The 19,882-nt window shown below is 41.3% G+C and overlaps 1 protein-coding gene and 1 long non-coding RNA gene across 5 annotated transcripts in view; one reads left to right on the top strand and one right to left on the bottom strand.

Annotated features, from left to right (window-relative positions):
* LOC143673314 (uncharacterized) overlaps window positions 1–19,882 on the bottom strand; it is a 93,067-nt gene that overhangs the window by 22,844 nt on the left and 50,341 nt on the right. Inside the window, exon 2 of the long non-coding RNA XR_013170319.1 lies at window positions 7,281–7,316. This is a non-coding gene — a long non-coding RNA (uncharacterized LOC143673314). The remainder of the gene's footprint in view (window positions 1–7,280; window positions 7,317–19,882) is intronic.
* The window catches only part of CCDC180 (coiled-coil domain containing 180), a 101,868-nt gene that overhangs the window by 44,857 nt on the left and 37,129 nt on the right, over window positions 1–19,882 (top strand). For all 4 annotated transcript variants that reach the window (XM_077147574.1, XM_077147592.1, XM_077147566.1 and 1 more), the window contains 5 exons: window positions 2,896–3,071; window positions 4,442–4,622; window positions 5,581–5,727; window positions 17,608–17,752; window positions 17,945–18,061. In XM_077147574.1, the coding sequence (XP_077003689.1) occupies window positions 2,896–3,071; window positions 4,442–4,622; window positions 5,581–5,727; window positions 17,608–17,752; window positions 17,945–18,061 (766 nt within the window). The remainder of the gene's footprint in view (window positions 1–2,895; window positions 3,072–4,441; window positions 4,623–5,580; window positions 5,728–17,607; window positions 17,753–17,944; window positions 18,062–19,882) is intronic.

Raw genomic sequence — 19,882 nt, 5'->3', positions numbered from 1 at the left:
ATTCCAAAGTCTTGCACCAACCATTATGCTATCTGGCCTTGGGACTAAACAGAAAAAAAATTTTAATCAGCTGATTGGATTTGTGTGTCGAAGCATAGCACACATGCCAAAAAGTAAGAAAATTATGCATGCACAGCTCAATGAATTATCCAAAGGGAACAAACCAGTAACCAGAATCCACAAGAAATAGAACATTTCCAACCCCAGGAACCCACCTTATGGGCCCATCCCAAGTCACTACCTTCTCTTCCCCAAGGATTACCAACATTTTAACCTCTGAATTAGTTTTGCTTCTTTGTTTGTTTTGTATTCTGTATGACAGGGTCACATTTCATTATTTTTCCATGTGAGTATCCCATTATTGCAGCACCATTTGTTGAATTTGTTTGTTTGTTTTTGGGGGAAGTGCATGGACTGGGAATTGAATCTGGGTCTCCCACATGGCAGACGAGAATTCTTCCACTGAACTACCCTTGCACTCCCAGTTTTGTTTGTTTTTTAACTTTATGTAAATGGACCCTTTTGTGTCTGATGTCTTCATTATGTTTGTAAGACTCATATGTACTCTTTAATAAGGCTGTACTTCATTTTTAATTCTGTACAGTATTCCACTACAAAAGATACAATGTTGCTTCCTATGAAATGGAGCTCAAAGGATATTAAGGAATGATAAGAAAGACAGAATGAAAGAAAGAATGAAAGACAGACACAGATGGGTTCAGGGGGTCTGAAGTTCAAAGATAACAGACCAGAGACATCTTAACTGGTTCCTGCTTATATACTGCAGGGTTCACGTGACAAAATGTACACATGCACCTGGTGAGAATACAGAGTGCTTACTTAAGATGACCACAAAGAACCTGGGGCTAAGACAAAATAAACATTCTCTCTCTCCCAGACTGTTCTCCATTAAGCAAATAACTGTCTCCTCAATTTCTTGGCGCCACTTTAACGCCAGCTGCTCCCAGCGAATTCTGCAGGTCTTGTTTTAACCCTTGGCTCCTACAGTACAACTCATTTTATTTTATCTATTCTGCTATTGATGCATTTAGATTATTTCCAATTTGTACGTGGTGAACATAGGTATGCGTTTCTGTTGGGTTATCATTTAAGAGTGGAATTGTTGGGTCATAGAGAATATTCATTTTTAGGAGATACCTCCAAAGAGTTTTACAAAGATATTGTAATGGTTTACACATAGCAGGTGTGAGAGTTTCCCACCAATACTTGGTATCATCAGGGGTTTTTATCTTACCCATTTGGTGTATGCTTACTAGGATATTGTGGGTTTAATTTGCATTTTTCTGGACTATTTGGTTATCTCTTTTGCTAAGGGTCTACTGAAATATTTGTCTATTTTTCTGGTGGATTACCTATCTTTTTTCTTATTTATTTATGGGAGTTGTTTACATATACTAGATATAAGTCTTCTGTCAGAAAAATATATGAGCATTCTTTATCCCTACTCTGTTCATGACTTTTTACTCTTTAAATGGTGTCTTTTGATAAGGAGAAGTTCTACATTTTAATAAGGTTCAATCTGTTATTTTTTTGTCTTTGTGGTTAGTGTACTTTTTGTCCTATCTAAGAAATCTTTGCCTGCCCCGAGGTCATGAAAATATTTTCCTATGTTATCCATTAGAAATGTTGTTGTTTTAAACTTACACAATTATACCTAAATACCATCTAGAATGGATTTCTGTTTTATAGTGTGAGGTAGTAATTAAAATGAATTTTTCCCCCTATGGATAACAGTTGACCCACCCCATTTACTGAGAAGACTATCCTCTCCCCACTGCTTCCCCATGCCTCTTTCATCATAAATAAAATGTCTGTATGTGTGGATCTGTGTTGGACTGTCTGTTCTTTTCTGTGGCTCTATATGTTTGTCCTTGCAGCAGTATCTCATACTGCCTCGAACTACTGTGGCTTTATAATATCTAGTATTATAAATTCTATGATTTTTTTCTTCTTCAAGATTGTCTTGACTATTTTTGGCCCTTAAAATTTCTATGTAAATTTTGAAATCAGCTGATCAGTTTCCATAAAAGCTATCTGGTCAGTTTCCACAAAAGCTATTGCTCAACTATTCTATTGTGAATGTTATTAAATCTATACATCTATTTGGGGAGAAGTGATATCTTAACAATACATGGCAAAAAAAAAATCATGAATTTAAAAATGGATAAATGGTAAACTAGGCACATAAACCAGGAATAAATATTTGCAACTCATGTCACAGACAAAGTGGCTCACATTCCCAGTATATAAAGAGCTCCTAAAAATTGACAAGCAAAAGAGCAGCCACACAATAGAAAACAAGCAAAATATGAACAGAAAGTTCACAGAAAAACAAATATAAAAAGACTGAAACTCATCAAAGTATGCTCAGTATCAGTCAGAATCTGACAAAATTATCAAATCCAGAAGTTTGACATACAATATGAGGCTATGGAGAAATAGGAACTTTTATTCATTGCTGATACAAATACAAATTCCCTTCCATTGGAGGCCATTCAGCCATTATATGTTGAGTGGCCATATAATGGCTGAATATATATAAATATAAAATTTGATATAAAATTTTGATATATCAAAATTATAAGTACATTTACCTGTTGATTAAGCAATCCCAATTCAGGGAATTTATCCTATAGATATACCTCTCCACTTGACACATATACAGGTTATTCATTGCAGACTTCTTTGGAGGAACAAAAGTTTGGAAGCAATCCAGTTTCCTTCAGTAGGGATCTGGTTAAATGTATGATGAAAATGTGATATTGTTGGGAGAAAAAGGAGTGAAAGGAGGCAGCTCTTTATGTACTGATAAGGAAAGATCTCTTGCTGGTCCTGATTGTTAGCATGGGTGACCCCCACTGGTTTCTCCCTCAGACTTCGCACTGGCTTTTTCGAGCACCTGGAGAAATGGTTTGACCAGTGTGCCATCAATGCCCGGGTCATCGTAGCCACCAAGATTGAGGAGGTGGATTCAGAACTGGAACTGCGTTTGTACCTGCACCAGCCGAGAGCCCAGCGCATTGAAAAAGATATCCACAATGTCAGAGCAGGTATGGACACTGCCGGGAAACCCTCTTGCCCCTTACTCTCCTATAGGGTTTGCACCAGCAGGGCTCCTCATCCATGAGCGGCTCTGTTTACACCACATGTAGCATTTGGCACATTGTCATTACAATGGGAAGGTGCATGAGGATTCACACCTCCCAGGTTTGCTGAGGAAGGTGGTACTCAAAATCCTCATTGTACAACATTTTAAAGCAAACAAGGGAGTATAATATGCTGAAATGCAGAGTATCGTCCTGTTTTAGCTCTGTGGACCCTAGATCTGCTCACAGACCCATCAGGTATACACCTGCACAGTAGGTGCTCAGAGGTAAGCCTGTAACTCAGAGATTGGAGCTGTCAGGTTCAGCTTCTTTTGCTATATGACTCTGGGCAAGTTATCTATCCTCTCTGACCCCCCCTCACCTGCCAAAATGGGTGGTGGTGGTGGTAATTAACCCTTGGAATAGTGCAGTGAGCAATCCAGGAGCACTTTGTGTAAGGTGGAACCTCCTTTATGGAAACCATTATTTTCAGTTTATAATCCATGATCCTTAAAAAGATGTGCCATTTCTCTCTTAGGCAATGAGGTCCATTTATTTGGATGGGAGACATGATTTTAGTTGGAACTTTCAGTGTTTGTTGTTGTTTTTTCACTCTCATCACATTCAATCTCCATCATAGTCCTTTTGAGCTAGCAGACAGCCCCCACAACATCCCATCCAACTTCTCTATTACGTGGAGTGGTTCACTTTTGGAAACTTATTGTCCTCATCTGGAAATGTGAGCACTAAATGTGCTGGAGTACAGAGTAGGTGCTGCCTGAAGGTTGGTTCCCTTCTTCCCAGAGTCCCACTACTCATTTTGAGCAAAGCCTCTTGAAGCCTGGTTCTTTTCACTCCACCTTGAAAAGGTCATCAGAATTCAGATCCATTGAAAATGAGTATTCACTGATAGAAAGGAGTGAAATCCAGACTGCCCAGCCTGGTGCTGATTGTCATCTGCCTAGTCTCTCTCCTGGGTCTCAACCTTCCCCCACAGCTGCCTTCCTATCTTCACCTCCTAGACTCTCTTATCTGCCTGGCTGTGTTTTCTCCTGCTGCAGGCAGTTTCTCCAACCACAAGGATCTCTCCATCCACAGCTGGGCAGAGCCCCCTCTCCAGTTAGAGACCTTGGGGTAGGCTCAGATTGGGTTTTCTGGGATTCATGCCCATTCTGAAGCCAAACGCTGGCAAAGGCAATGGGAGCAGGCCCAGGGATCTTGTTCTGAATTGTCTCTGTTCTGGGAAGGGTAGGGGCTGGTCACTGCTCCAGAAAAAGAATGTCCTAGGGTGACTGAAGACTCCAAAAAGGCCAGCTCCCCTCATCCTTTTCCAGCTGAGCTCTTGCTTCATCAAGAGCGGATAGACAGCCACTGTGCTGGGGTGATCGAGACGCTGAAGAAGGAGAGGCTGATGTTCTGCCAGTTCCAAGAAGAGCAAAACACAAGGAGCAAAAACTTCCGCCGCAAGATCAACGACATGGAGCACGTTTTCCTGAATGCCACAAGAAGTCACAAGTAAGGGACCTGGGAGTCTGTGTCCCAGCAATGCAGCTCTACAACCAGGCAGGCTGCACTTCCTGGTGAGCAGTCTCCGCCACAGGACAGCAGGCACGGTGTTCCCCGGCACTGCAGGGGCCTCCTCTTTTTGAGTTAATCTCTTCAAAAGAGTAAAACTCCTGTGTGAAGTGGGTGTTTCCCCAGTAGCCTGTCTGAAATCATCCTCCCAGATTCCGGGATGATTACTTTTAAAAATTATATGGACCAGGCCTCTGGGGAGAACCAATGGGGAATTCCATACAACCTCTACCTTTCAGAGGTTGCGAGGTAAATGGGATTTCCCCATCAGGGGAAATCAGGAGGTAGCATTTGAAATGAGCTTAGAAAACCACCTGGTGTGGGATGGTGAAAGTATGGAAGGGGGCAGAATTTTCCTAGCACAGAAGGAGCCCTAACCACATTCAAGGTAGGGACTGTGCTCAGGACAGAGCAAGGGGGTCTTAGGAGGCTGTTTAAGGGCTGGAGATGGAGGGACTTCGGTGCCCAGGGGGCATCAGCCACGTAATGCAGGAGGAGACTCCACAGGTATCTCTGCAGCAGCAGCTACACATGGAGCCGCTGGTTGGGGTGGACTTGGTTGTAGGAGGTTGCAGGGCACTATTTTGGGAGAGCCCCAGACCACAGGTGCCATTTCTCCAGGGTTGAAGAGAGAGCATGTTAGGAGAGGAAGAGATCCAGTAGAACTTAGGTGTTTACAGGTTTGGTGGCAGAGACCAGAGATGGAAGAACGATGCTCTCTGATCCAGCACACTATGTCTGCACCATGCTGGCATTCTGAGCTTCTTTCTAATGTTCCGGAGAGAGCAGGCAGTGGTTCTGGCAGGCCCCCAGCTGGGCAGGGTAAGTGGAGCTCAAGCAGCCTGAGAGGCTCTCGCAGGCGTTGGTCACCACCCTGGCTCTCCCATGTCTCCTGCAGGCTGGTCATTCTCAATAGCACACTGCAGCGGGAGCTGCTCAGCTATGTCGATGTCATCCAGGTGTCCCTGCGCAGTTTCCGGCAGTACCTGGAGGAGAGTCTGAGCAAGCTCCGCTACACCAACGTCGAATTTGTCAAGAGCTGCAGGTGAGAATCAGTGTCCAGGGGCCTTTGCAGGCCAGAAAGGTAGTCTGTTATTTCTCCCCTTATGTTTTTCCCTATGATCTTAACTCAATCCTAAATGAAAATAATTCTGGATTTAGTTTATGATATTCATGGCAGGCTATATTCATTTTCTTAAGCTTATATTATTTCTAAAATCACAGATCTTAAAATCACAGATCAAGCAATATAATCAAACAGAGAAGTATATAAAGAAAAAGTGGAAGCCCCTTCCCAAATTCACTCTCTAAGCATAAGTTCTATGTGCCCATGCATATGTGTACGTAAACAAAATGTTAGTTTTGTACAGAAATGGAATCCTACTACACATGCTCACCAACCACAACAATTCACGGTAGACACCTTCTTTCTCAGTATATGCAAATCTTGCATTTATTTTAAAAGTCACTGAAAATTTTCTGATTATAAAAATAATGCATGGAGACCCACCCCAATCAAGATGGTAAAGTAAGATGCTTCAGAGCTCCATTCTCCTACAGAAGCTTTGAACAACCACCAAAAACTGGCAGAAACATCTTTCTAAATGTTAATTGGTTGTAGTACCAGGAGGAGCACTGAATTAAGAAAAAGGACACTTAAAAGTGGTAGACTTTTAGGGTACACAGGTGGTTCAGTGGTAGAAAGCTCGCCTTCCATGCGGGAGACCCAGGTTTGATTCCTGGACCATGCACCACCCCCTGCCAAAAAAAAGATATACTGAAAAGTGATAGACTCTTGAAGGGCCTTGGCTGACTCCTCCTCCATCCCTCACTAGGTCAGAGAGCAGCCAGCCTGCACTCCAGGTGCAGATACCTGTTCACAGTTCTAGAGAAAGTAAAGTAACTCCACATACTGGGAGAATGTATGCCTGGCCCAATCTGTCTGGGGGACTTGCTGATTCAGAACTTGCCCTGCATATAGAAGGCAGCTCACTGAGCTCTGAATAGAACACTGTGGGAGAGCTGTCAAGCCGTGCTGCCTGGAGCCAGGGAGTTCTGGCTGAAGGACATAAAGTGTGGTGCCCAGGACTCTGAGGAAACTGTTTCCTAGGGAAGAGGCCACATTCATATCCACGTAAATGGGGAATTCCTAGGGCCATACAGCATACCCAATATAAGAGGCACGCACAGTTTTGGCCTGGAGCTATTCTCCAAATTCATTGTATAAATAAGCCCTGAAGGACCACACTGCCTTGGCCAATCTTCAAAGACTAGGAAAGGTGGTTTTTGTTTCTGCTTTTATTTTTGTTTTTTTATTAGGTCCTGACATTCAAGGGAAATCCTGTCATAATACTAGCTGGATACAAGCTCAAGGAACAGACACCTAAAAGTCTAAATTCCAGTGTTAACACACTAAAATATAAAAATGTCCAGGTTTTAACAAAAGATTATGAAATATACAAAGAAACAGGAAGTGAAATAAAGGAGAAGGTTACAGCTTAGAAACCATCAATGAGGGGAATCAGATCTGGAGAAAAGAAAGACTTTTAAAAATAGTTCTGGGTGGGCCATGTGGCTCAGGGGGGGCAGAGTTCTTACCTGCCATGCTGGAGACCTGGATCTGATTCCCGGTGTCTGCCCATGTTAAAAAAAAAAAAAAAACAACTCTTAAATGTGCTCAAAGAGCTAAAGGAAAACATGAACAAAGAACTAAAGGAACTCAAGAAAACAATAGATGAACAGAAAGAGAGTATCAGTAGAGACATAGAAATTATGAAAAGGAACCACACACAGCTGAAGACCTCAGTAACAAATCTGCAATTCCCTAGAGGGGTTCAACAAGAGATTTGAACTGGCAGAAGAATCAACGAACAAGAAGATAAGACAATTGAAGTCACCCAGTATGAAGAGCAGAAAGAAAAAAGAAAGAAGAAAAGTGAACAGAGCCTGAGGAACCTATGGGACACCATCAAGTGTATCAGTAACGCTTTGTGGAAGTGAAGAAGGAAAAGAGAGTCAGGAACAGCATATTCAAAGAAATAATGGCTTAAAACTTCCCAAATTTAACAAAAGATACACATCCAAGATGCTCAACAGACTCCAAAAAGGGTAAACTCAAATAGGCTCATACCTCACCATGTTAGTAATCAAACTGTTGAATGCCAAAGATAAAGAGAGAATTCTGAAAGCCACAAAAGAGAAGCAACATGTCATACAAATGTTTAAGAGCCAATATCTTATCAGAAAGCATGGATGGAAAAAGGCAGTGGGAAGATTCCAGTAAGATGGCAGAATAGGATAGGGCGAGTTCACCCCTGCTCCAAGGAACAGCTAGAGAAGTGACGGGAAGGCAACTGGGACAGGATTCCAGGGTGTAACTGACCTGGGAGGGTCTTCTATACAACATGGGGAGACCCTGGTTACGAAAGCTGAAGAATTGAGATGCAGAGAACTGGAGACCATCCAGCTAGTGCAAACTGCCTAACATGCCCCTTTCTGAACAGAGGTCTGGAGCCCGCAGGAGTGCATGGACAGGGAGACAGGAACAAGGAAGTAAGCCAAGCCACGTGCCTTGAGGATGTTACCCTCACTCATGCTGCCCCTGTGCAGTGACTACCCCCACACTCCATGCACCTGAACCCCATCACCTGTCCCTCCCTACTCCAGGCACCCACGCCTTGACCCCCCCACTGCTTGTTCCCATCCAGCACCCCACCCTGTGTATGCATGCACACCTGCTGCAGCCTGACCCACCTCTCCCACACATGCGCACAGTCTTACCCCACTCCTCCCAAGACCCATGCACCACACCCAGCCCCTCGACCCCCACCTTCCCCTCCCTGCCCCTTGCAGGCAGTCACCTGCACATCTGGGCTGTGGACACTCACCTTCATGTCCAGGCCATATCTGCCCCCAGTCCTTACAGTCACTCAACACTGTCCCCTCCTTGAACTCTGTGCACGTGTGCATCAGCATCCAGCTCCCCCAGAAACAAACACGCACACACATGCACCTCCACCACATGCTGCCAGCTCCGGGCAAGCACCCTGCTCCCACACCTGGCAGGTGCTCACATGCACATCTGTGTTACATACCACTGTCCTGCACACGTGTGCACCCTGCCCCAAACCCCCCATACTGTACGCCTGCACCAGACCCGGCCCACCCGACATCACCCACCCCTGACCCACATCCTGCAACCCCCGCAAATGTGCTCTGCCCATAAACACTCGTGCATCTGCATCCCAAACCCCCTGGACCCCTTCCCCTGTGCAAAAACACTCTGCACCCTGCCATCCCTGTGTCCTGAACTGTGTGCCCCATACCCCACACACTGATACCCATGACCCCCACAATTCACATGCCCATCCACTTCACCATCACAGCCCTGCACCCCATGTTCACAGCCACCAGCATAGCATCCAGCACTCCTGCTTATACCTGCACCACAGCCCGTCACCACACTGTTGTGTCCCACTGCATCGCCGCACCCTGCTCCACAGCTGTCCCACAAATACAAAGCTTTAAACGACTGAAGGAAAGCAACTTCCAAAGTAACCCTATCAGGATATTTACATGCCTTGAAGGCAAAAGAAGATGACGAAGCATATGAAGATGCAGACAGATGTAACACAGCCTAATGACCAAATTAAAACACCAGAGGAGACACAGACTTAAAAACACCTAATTAAAGATGTTCATATAACTCTACTAAATAAAACAAATGGGATGGCTAATGACATAAAGGAGATCAAGAAGACACTAGAAGAGCATAAAGAGGAATTTGAAAAAAAATAAATAGAAAAATAGCAGATATCACAAAGATTAAAGGTGCTGTAGACCAAATAAAAAATATACTAGAGACACACAACAGCAGATTTGAAGAGGTGGAAGCAAGAATAAGTGAACTAGAGGACAGTACAACTGATTTTGAACACACAAGAGAGCAAATGGCTTGAGGATGATTGAATAATGATACAGTGTAACAATGTGACTGTGTGATTGTGAAAACCTTGTGTCTGATGCTCCTTTTATCTACCTTGTCAACAGACGAGTAGAACATATGGAATAAAAATAAATAATAGGGGGAACAAATGTTAAAATAAATTTAGTTTGAAATGCTAGTGATCAATGAAGGCAAGGGGTAAGGGGTATGATAGGTATAATCTTTTTTTTTTTCTTTCCTGTGTTCATTTTATTTCTTTTTCTATTGTCTTTTTGTTTTTTTTTCTGAATTAATGCAAATGTTCTAAGAAATGATGAATATGCAACTAGGTGATGATATTGTGAATTACTGTTTATGTATGTTGTTTGATTTTGTTTCTTATTTTTTAATTAATAAATAAATTTTTAAAAAATAAAAAAAAAAATCTTATTACACCAAAAAAAAAAAAAAAAGAGAGAGAGAAGGCAGAACTAAATGATGTTAAGGAGGTGGCGTCCTGCCTTTCTGGGTTCCTCCTGTTTTTCAGAGTTTGTGGTGTCAGTGCCTCAGCAGGATCAATATGCAGCCAGTAAAAAAACACATCTGACCTTCTTCCCAAGGAACTGGGGGAGGGAAATGGGGAAGAAGGAAATGTGGGGCCTATGGTGACCTCAGTTCCTGAGCAGAGTTCTGCCAGACTGTTATAACCTCCGCAAAGGGTTTCCACTGCTGAAGACGGTCATCCTGTTCTCTTGATGCTCTAAGGACAAAATAGGCAGAAGATGGAGCTTTGGGCCTAGGACCCTGTGTCCTACCAACCCAGCCACACAGAAGCTGCCCCAGGAATGAGAGGGGCTTCTGAGAACATCCTCCTCTCTTTTTTTCTATCCTGTGCTTATAGATCTGCCAAGAGACAAGCATAACATTGAATAGGATGAGAAAAGCAACACAAATAAAACTTTTGTGACAAGTTTTTATCAATAAAAAGCAATGACGTGTGCTAAAAAAAAAAAAAGAGAGAGAGCAAATGGCAAAAAAGATGGAAAAATTTGAATTGACTCTCATGGAAATGATGGACAAAACAAAACACACAAATATAAGAATCATTGGTTTACCAGAAGGAGAAGAGAAGAGTAAAGGCTAAAGAGATTAGTTGAGGATATAGTGAGGGAAAACTTCCCAACCTTTATAAAAGACACAAATATGCAAATCAGAGAAGCCCAATGAACTCCAAATAGAATAACTCCAAATAGGCCTACCCCAAGGAACATGCTAATCAGTCTGTTAAACACTGAAGAAAAGCAGAAAATCCTGAAAGTGGCAAAAGAAAAACAATCTACTACATACAAGGAAACTACATCAGACTGAGTTTGGACTACTCAACTGGCACTATGGAGTCATAGAAGATAGTGGTATGATATATTTAAGATCCTGAAAGACTTTCAGCCCAGAATTCTGCACCCTGCCAAATTGTCCTTCAACAGTGAGGGAGAGATTAAAATTTTCAAAGACAAACAAATGCTGAGAGAATTTGTCAGCAAGAGACTGGCCCTATAAGAAATACTAAAGGGAATTCTTCCAGTTGAAAAAAAAAGACAGGAGAGGGAGGTCTGGAGGAAGTCACAGAAGGTAAAAGTACCAGTAATGGTAACATGAAGGGTAAAAAGAGAAAGGGAAAATAATATATAGATCTGACCAAATAAAATTCAAAGGATAAGATGATAGATTCAAGAAATGCCTTTACAGTAATAACTTTGAATGTTAATGGACTAAACTTACCAATTAAAAGAAACAGACTGGCATAATGGATTAAGAAATATGATCCAGGTGTATGCTGCTTACAAGAGACTCATTTTAGACATAAGGATACAAATAGATTGAAAGTGAAAGGATGGAAAAAGATGCTCCACACAAGCTGTAACCAAAGGAAAGCAGGAGTAGCTATACTGTATCAGACAAAGTAGACTTTAATTGTCAAGATATTATAAGAGACAAAGAAGAACACTATATATTAATAAAAGGGACAATTCACCAAGAAGAAATAACAATCATAAATATTTATGCTTCTAATCAAGGAACTCCAAAGTACAGGAGACACACATTGGCAAAACTGAAGGGAATGATAGATGTTTCAACAATCATAATAGGAAACTTCATTTCACTACTCTCCTCTATAGATAGAACAACCAGACAGAGGATCAACAAGGAAATAGAGAACTTAAACAATTTGATAAATGAATTAGATCTAACAGATATGCATAGGTTGTTATACCCCAAAAACACCAGGACATACATTCTTCTCTAGTTTTAGTGGAACACTCTCCAGGATAGAACATGTGCTGGAACACAAAACAGGTCTTTATAAATTTTAAAACATTGAAATTATTCAAAGCTCTGGTCACAATGGAATGAACTGGAAATCAATAGCCACCAAAGGATGAGAACTTTGCAAATATATGAAGATTAAATAGCACACTCTTAAAAACAACCAGAGGGTCAAAGAAGAAATTGCTAGAGAAATCAGTAGCTATATGAGACTACAACATATCAGAATTTATGGGATGTGGCAGAGGCTGTGCTGAGAGGGAAATTTGTTGCCCTAAATGCCTGTATTAAAAAAGGAGAAAGCAAAAATTGAGGTCTTAACTGCTCACCTGGAGGAACTTGAGAAAGAACAGCAAATTAACCCCAGAGCAAATAGAAGAAGAGATATAACAAAGATTAAAGCAGAATTAAATGAATGGGACAACAAAAGAGCAACAGAAAGAATCCAATAAAACCAAAAGTTGGTTATTTGGGAAAATCAATAAAAATCGTTGAACCACTAGCAAGGCTGACAAAGAAAAAAAGAGAGAGGATGCAAATAAAGAAAATCAGAAATGAGAGGGGGGTCATTACTACAGATCCTGAAGAAAAGAAAGAAACCATAAGAGGATACTATGAACAACTATATGCCAACAAACTAGACAACTTAGATGAAATGGACCAGTTCCTGGAAATACATGAACAAGCTATACTGACTCAGGAAGAAATAGAAGATCTCAAAAATCTTCCTACAAAAAAAAGCCCAGGGCCAGATGGCTTTAAATGGGAATTTCATAAAACATTCCAAAAAGAACTAATACAAACCTTGCTCTAACTTTTCCAAACACAAATTGAGGAAAAAGAAACACTACCTAGCTCATTTTGTGAAGGTAGTATCACTTTAATACCAAAACTTGGTAAAGATGCTATAAAAAAGGAAAACTACAGGCCAATCTCTTTAATGAACATAGATGCTGTTCTAGTTTGCTAGCTGCTGGAATGCAACACACCAGAGACGGATTGGCTTTTAATAAAAGAGGATTTATTTCATTAGTTCTTCAGAGGAAAGGCAGCTAACTTTCATCTGAGGTTCTTTCTTATATGGGAAGTCACAGGACGATCTCTGCTGGCCTTCTCTCCAGGCCTCTGGGTTCCAACAACTTTCCCCGGGGTGATTCCTTTCTGCATCTCCAACGGCCTGGGCTGAGCTGTGAGTGCTGAGATGAGGTATGCTGAGCTGCTTGGGCTGTGCTACATTGGGCTCTCTCATTTAAGCACCAGCCAATTAAATCAATCACCATTTATTACAGCATGCTATTGCATGCATGGACTATGTCTAACAGGAAAACATCAACAGTACCACAGCAACACCAGGGGTAAATAATGGGGGAGGGAGGGATAAGAGTTAAGGGGAGGTTTGGATTTTCTATTTGGTGAGGGTGTGTTTATTGGTTATCTTTCTCTTGGGAATAATGAAATTATCTAAAACTTAGAGTGTTGATGGACTGTAGACTTTGGACATTACACATGATGCCCTATGAATGGAGGTGGCTGAGGGATGCACTGATTGTGAAGTAGATTGGTGAATGACGGTATATACATATGATTGAATATTGTGCTGCCAACAAAAGGAATGAAGTTGTGAGGCAAGCAGCATTGTGAATGAACCTATGAGATGTTTGGTGAGGCAAAATAAGCCAGAAACAAAACAGCAAGTATTGTATGGTCTCATTTGGAAAATACTTATAAGAAAACAGAGGCCTAGATTGTAAGCTCTTATGACAGTCACATTTGGTTCTGAGTGGTAATCGTTATTTCTGGATTTTGAGAGGCTGTTTTATTTATGTTTAACCTGGTATTTAGAGATAAGAATGAAGCCGATCAGGTCAGGATTGAGTTAATTCAGAATATAGGGGTAAGGATGACATGACTGTATTTTAGAACTTCGTCTACTCTTTGAGAACAAAGGAAGAAAGGTTTATTTTGTCCAGACCCTAAATTTTTTGTAGCCTGTAATTGAACTCAACCTGTCTGGATAGATCATTTAAACAATCCAAACACAGGGAGCCCAGAATAATAATGAGGGTCTTTAATCCTGTATAGCTTAATGTAATGCCTGGATATATAGAGTATATTAAGCAGATAATCAAAAAGTATTGGCAAAGTTCCTTGAAGGGTGGAAGAAAAAATATGGAACTATTAAACTTTACCATCGAGGAAATTCCTGATACTGTGTCAAACATTAAGAACACCCAAATCAGGCCATGGTGGCTCAGTCAGTGGCAGAGTTCTCGCCTGCCATGCCGGAGACCCAGGTTGGATTCCTGGTTCCTGCCCATGCAAAAAAAAAAGAGAACAGCCAAATCAACAGGCCAAGCCCTTGATCTTGAGGCTTGCTCTTAGAAGCTTATATATATAGTGGAGAAGCTTAAAATACCTATAGGTGTGCCAAAGAGGAACCTCTTTTGTTGCTCAAATGTGGCCTCTCTCTCTCTCTCTCTCTAAACCCAATAATGCAAGTGAAACCATTGCCCACCCCTCTACATAGGACATCCATGGGTGAAAATCTCCCTAGTGGCATGGGAAATGACTCCCAGTAATGAGTACGGCCCTGCCACCGTGGGATCAGCAATGCCATCCTGACCAAAAGGGGAAAAGGAGTATAACAAACAAGGTATCACAGTGGCTGAGAGAGTTCAAATAGAGTCAAGAGGTTACTCTGGAGGTCACTCTTATGCAAGTTTCAATTAGACATTACTACTTATCAAAGTTTGCCAACCCCCAACCAGGACCATTCCTGCCAATCCTAAAGAACACCTAGGGCATTATATAAGAGTCTACAAAGGTTCCATGCTCTAAGGTAACTTTCCAGACCTACAACCTCCCCGATGGGTCCCTGAACCAAAAAAGTCCTGAAACCCAGAGGGCCCACCCTCTCCTGAACATCACCTAGTTCCATCCCCCTACCCCATATTATCAACAGCCCCTTCCAACATAAAGAAATTAGAATGGGCATAGTCCAAGTACCCCTAAAGAGAGGGAGAAAAATCAAAGGTGATGGTGGAGTTATACAGAGAAGTTAGGGTGTAAGAAATGAGTATGATTGCTGAATCATTATATTGATAATTCTTTTAATCTCCAGTATCTTAGAGTAGCTAGAAGTAAAAACCTAAAATTGTAGAACTGTAACCCATTAGCAAACTCTGAAATCTGTTCTACAACTAATCGTTGCATTGTGCTTTGAATATTGCTTTTTTGCATACATGTTATTATTCACAAAAAAGACAAAAGTGGATTGTGATAAATGCACAGCTGTATGAGGATATTGTGAACCACTGATTGTGTACTTTGGATGATTACATGGTATGTGAATATATACATATATATCAATTTAAAAAATAAAAAAATCAAGGCAGTGGGAAGATATGTTTAAAGTGCTGAATAGCAAACATTGCCAACCAAGAATTCTGTGTTCCAGCAAAACTATCTTTCAAAAATGAGGGAGGTGATTAAGACATTTCCTGATATGCAAAAGCTGCGGGACTGTGTTGCCACTGGACCAGTCCTACAGGAAATGCTAAAGAAGTTATGCAGGTTGAAAGGAAAGGACATTAAACAATTGTCTGAAGCCACATGAAGAAATAAAGACAATGACGTAGGTAAATATAAATACCGGTACTATTGTATTTTTCATTTGGATTCTACTTTTTACTTCCTACAGAATCTAAAGGACAAATGCATTAAATGTAATGATAAATGAACAGTTTTGAACTTATAATGTATATATATTTAATACATGATTAAATGGAGGGGTATAGGAACCTCCTTTATGTTACGTTGTTGAAGTTGTTAGGTTGATATCAAAACAAACAAGGTTATGAAAGCTTTAGGATAAAAGATTCATGCCCCATGGTAACCACGAGGAAAATATCAGAGAATATGTAAACTCACAGAGACGCAAAATAGAGTACAGGTTACAGGGTGGGGGACAAGGGAAAGGAATAGTAACGGATAGTGGTCAGGGCACTGCAGCGTTGTTGGTGTGATTGATCCCACGGGACGGTATGCTTGAGAAGGTCTGGGATGGGAAGTTTTATGTTGTAATATGTTTTCACATTTTTTTTAAAGAAAGAGAAAGTTAAAATAACGATAATTAAATGCAATATGTTACTGGCTTGAATCTAAAAATAGAAAAGGCTCAAAAGGACATTATTGGGACATAAGAAAAAAATTGGTTATACAATGTAAGCTTTATATCAATGTTAAATTTCTTGAACTTGATAACTGCACTTAAGGTGATTATGTAAGTGAATATCCTTGTTTGTAGGAAATGTACATGGAAGAATTATGTATTCGAGGAGTATGATATGTGCAATCTGCTCTCAAATACTCAGAAAATAGATTAGATAGCTAGATAGATCAGTAGATAGGTAGGTAGGTAGAAAATGACAAAGGTGGCAAAATTGGTGTATCTGGGGAGTAGGGTGGGGATATGTTGGAATTTTCTGTGTGGGGTTTATATTATTATTGCAACTGTCCTATAAGTTTGAAATTCTTTCAAAATAAAGAGTTTATAAAATACATGGTTTTTGTAGAAAATTTGGAAAGTGGTAAAACTAAAACTATACTTTGATATATATTAGGCATCTCATTCTGGCCTTCATATCGCTGCATTACTGACCTATTTTAGCCCTATTCTAGGTAATTCCTTCAGATTGTCCTTCCTATTCATGGATTAGATTTTTAACTGCATGTATATCATATCTGATATTTTTCAGAACTGTTCCCTGATCATATTTTCAAGCTTCTCTTTTATTTCTTTAAAGATGCTAAATCTATTTTTTATAGTGTGTCTGGCAATGCTAGTATCTGTGGTCTTTGAGGGTCTGTTACTGCTCTATTGTTTCTACTGGTTCTCATTCACCGTATCTTATTTCCTTGTTACTTTTCCCCCTGAGCTGTTAATTTTGCTTGGATTCTTTGAGGCCTGGACTGAGACTGAGTTCCTCCAAAGAGAATTTTTATCTGCCTCTGACAGGGAACTGGGAGACAAAATTTAAAATGACCTGTTTTGAGGCTGTTTGGATCCTCCAAGGAAACATGAATTCAGTTCACAAATACTCCTGAGGGACAGGTTGTGGTTATGAACTCTCACGGGAGAGACTTCTTTCTGTGCCTCCTACCCTTGGATCCAGACAGATTGATGTCCTTGTGTCTGATGTGGACATTGGCGGGCTTTATTACTCTCTCATGCTTATCCTGAAAGGACAGTCCCGTGGAGTTCTAACTTTACGACATCCCCCCCCCCCCCCCATGTTCAATCATTAAGGCTGAAACCCAAAGTCTTTAGGGCAAAAAGCCAGCTCTGACATCCCCTCACATTCCAAGGTTTCACATCATCTGGCAGCTCTGCATAATTCTTAACTTTATGTATCAGAGAAAACTATTTTTCTTTTGAATTTGATCCGGTATTATATTTGTTCCAGTTGGGTCTGCCAAGATGTCTAACCTGACAAACTGACAGAAATGAAAATTCTATATCATTTATTTATTCGTGTTCCTATACTTGAGCTACCTATAGCCATTTTTCCATAATATTTTACTTTTAATCTTAAGTCTTGGCAACCACAGTATTCAGGATGGATGAAAAGTTTCAGGTCTGATCAGTAGTTTTTATTTCTCTCAACTTATTTTTAGATTATTTTCAGAGGGTGGCAATTTTTCTTCAGAAGAAATCGACTCACTGTGTAATCGACTGGAAAAGGAAGCTGCCCGGATAGAGTTGGTTGAAAATTTAATCATGATCAACATGGAGAAGATGGAGAGTGAGTACCTGGACCAGGTGAGTGAGACCCACCCCCAGCCCTCCAACCAGGTCACAGGACACCCTGTCCCCAGGTGACAGACATTTTCATTGCTTGTTAGGAGGGTCAGTTCCCTTTTCAGCCATTAATTAAACTTCTCTACCACAATTCCCAAAGTCCAAACATTCCAAATTAAGCCACCCTTCTTTACTTTTGATCTTTCTTTACAGGCCAATGATATCATCAATAAGTTCGAAAGTAAATTCCACCACCTGTCTGTGGACCTCATTTTCATAGAGAAAACCCAGCGGTTGCTGACAAATCTGCAAGTGAACATCAAATGTGAGGTAGGACAGATTCATTCCTTGTCCTATGGATAGTTATCCCACACCACCTGCAAGCCAAGCACTGTCCCAAGTGCCTGGAATAATGGAAAGATACCTGTCCTCTGGTACTTGCACGCCAGCTGGTATCATGTTAACTGGCATATTCTGATTAGCTATGTTAATCCTCACCAGAGCCATATGAGGGAAGTAATATTTTTATTCCGGGTCTGGGCCACCTTCACAGCTCACTGCACCTTTCAGGGAACAGTATTTGAGGACATAATGGGTGTCAGGACAAGCAGAAATGAAGAGGGCAGTCCTGCCCTCCAGGCATTTACACTTCCACTGGAGAAGCAGATGCATTTAAATAAAGGTAGGGTTTGCTGAGGTCTTAGGCTCTAGGATCATACAAGTATGGAATCTAGTCCTAGGGGTACAGCCCCCTGTCCTGTGGCCTCAGGCAAGCCATTTAATTCCCCATTGGGAATCAGTTTCCTCATGTGTGAAATGGGAAATCGTAAAATCAACATACAAGATTGCTGCAGGGATAAATGAACTAGTATGTGCTAAACTCTTGGTATAGTCCTGCTGCATAGTAAATTCCCAGTAAATGGAGACTTGTGTGAAGGTCCAAGCAAGGTGCCTGGCAGAGGAGCCATCGGTCCTTCCAGGAGGAGGAAGAGGAGGAGAGGGGAAGGGGAAAGATAGCTTCATAGATGAGCCAACGGATCCAGCACTTGCCCTTTCCCTCTTGTTTAAGGAGCACATTCCTGATAGCCCTCCAGCTAATGCTGTCACAGATTCCTCTTGCTAAGCCTCTCTGAGGTGACATTTTAGATTATATAATATACAGTGGCTTTATTTTTTAATATATAAAAACTATGACAAAATACATTGTCATTGTAGAAAATTTTGAAAATATTAAACATATACAAAAAGTGAACATCAGAAGTTCTTTTTGACCTAGATGGTGACATAAGATGCTCCAGTGTACTGTCCCTCACAGATCTTTGAACAACTGGCAAAAACTGGCAGAGGCATTGTGATGGTTAGATTCTGGTGTCAACTTGGCCAAATGATTATACCCAGTTGTCTGTCAGACAAGCCCTGGCCTGATTATTGCTGCAAGAACATTTCATGTCTGGTCAGTAAACCAGAAGACTGGTGTATTAAATCATCAGTCAGTTGATTATAGCTGTGGCTGATTACCTCTGCAATCAGCTAAGGCATGTCTCCCACTGTGATATAATCCAATCAGTTTAGGGCTTCTAAGAAAGAAGAGAGACTCTTTCACTGCTTCTTCAGCCAGCGAGCCTCTCCTGTGGCATCCAGACCCTTCATCGGAGCTGCCAGCTTCACAGCCTACCCTGTGGATTTTGGCCTCTTCCATTCCCATGCTAGTGTGGGACACCTTTATAAATCTCATATTTACATATCTCTCCTGTTGGTTCTGTTTCTCTAGAGATCCCTGACTAACACAGCCATCTTCCTCAAAACTCCAGAAAAAAGTGTCGCAGTAACTGGGCAAGTACTGAATCAAGAAAAAGCACTTGGAAAGTGTAGGTGAAGCTTATGGCGCCCTTGCTAACCTCTCCCTCAACCCGTCCCCAGCACAGTTGTGAAACCAGGGCAGAATAACCTCTATGTGCGTACTGGGATGCTTGTATGTCGGTGCCCGCCTATCAGGTAGAAGTCTGAAAGTTTAAATTAGGAAACCTCTTCTCTCTGGCTCACCCTTACACAGTTTATTCTGAAGACAGAGCAGCAGTTTGCAGTCAGCTAAAGCAGAAAAAGAAAGAAGTTGAAGTGGCCTGGGACACAGGACCACCTGCATTAAGTCAT

Source organism: Tamandua tetradactyla, chromosome 2, assembly GCF_023851605.1.
Source record: "Tamandua tetradactyla isolate mTamTet1 chromosome 2, mTamTet1.pri, whole genome shotgun sequence".
NCBI classification, from domain to species: domain Eukaryota; kingdom Metazoa; phylum Chordata; class Mammalia; order Pilosa; family Myrmecophagidae; genus Tamandua; species Tamandua tetradactyla.
The sequence above is the reverse complement of the archived record's forward strand: the minus strand, read 5'-3'. Positions and strand labels throughout refer to the sequence as shown.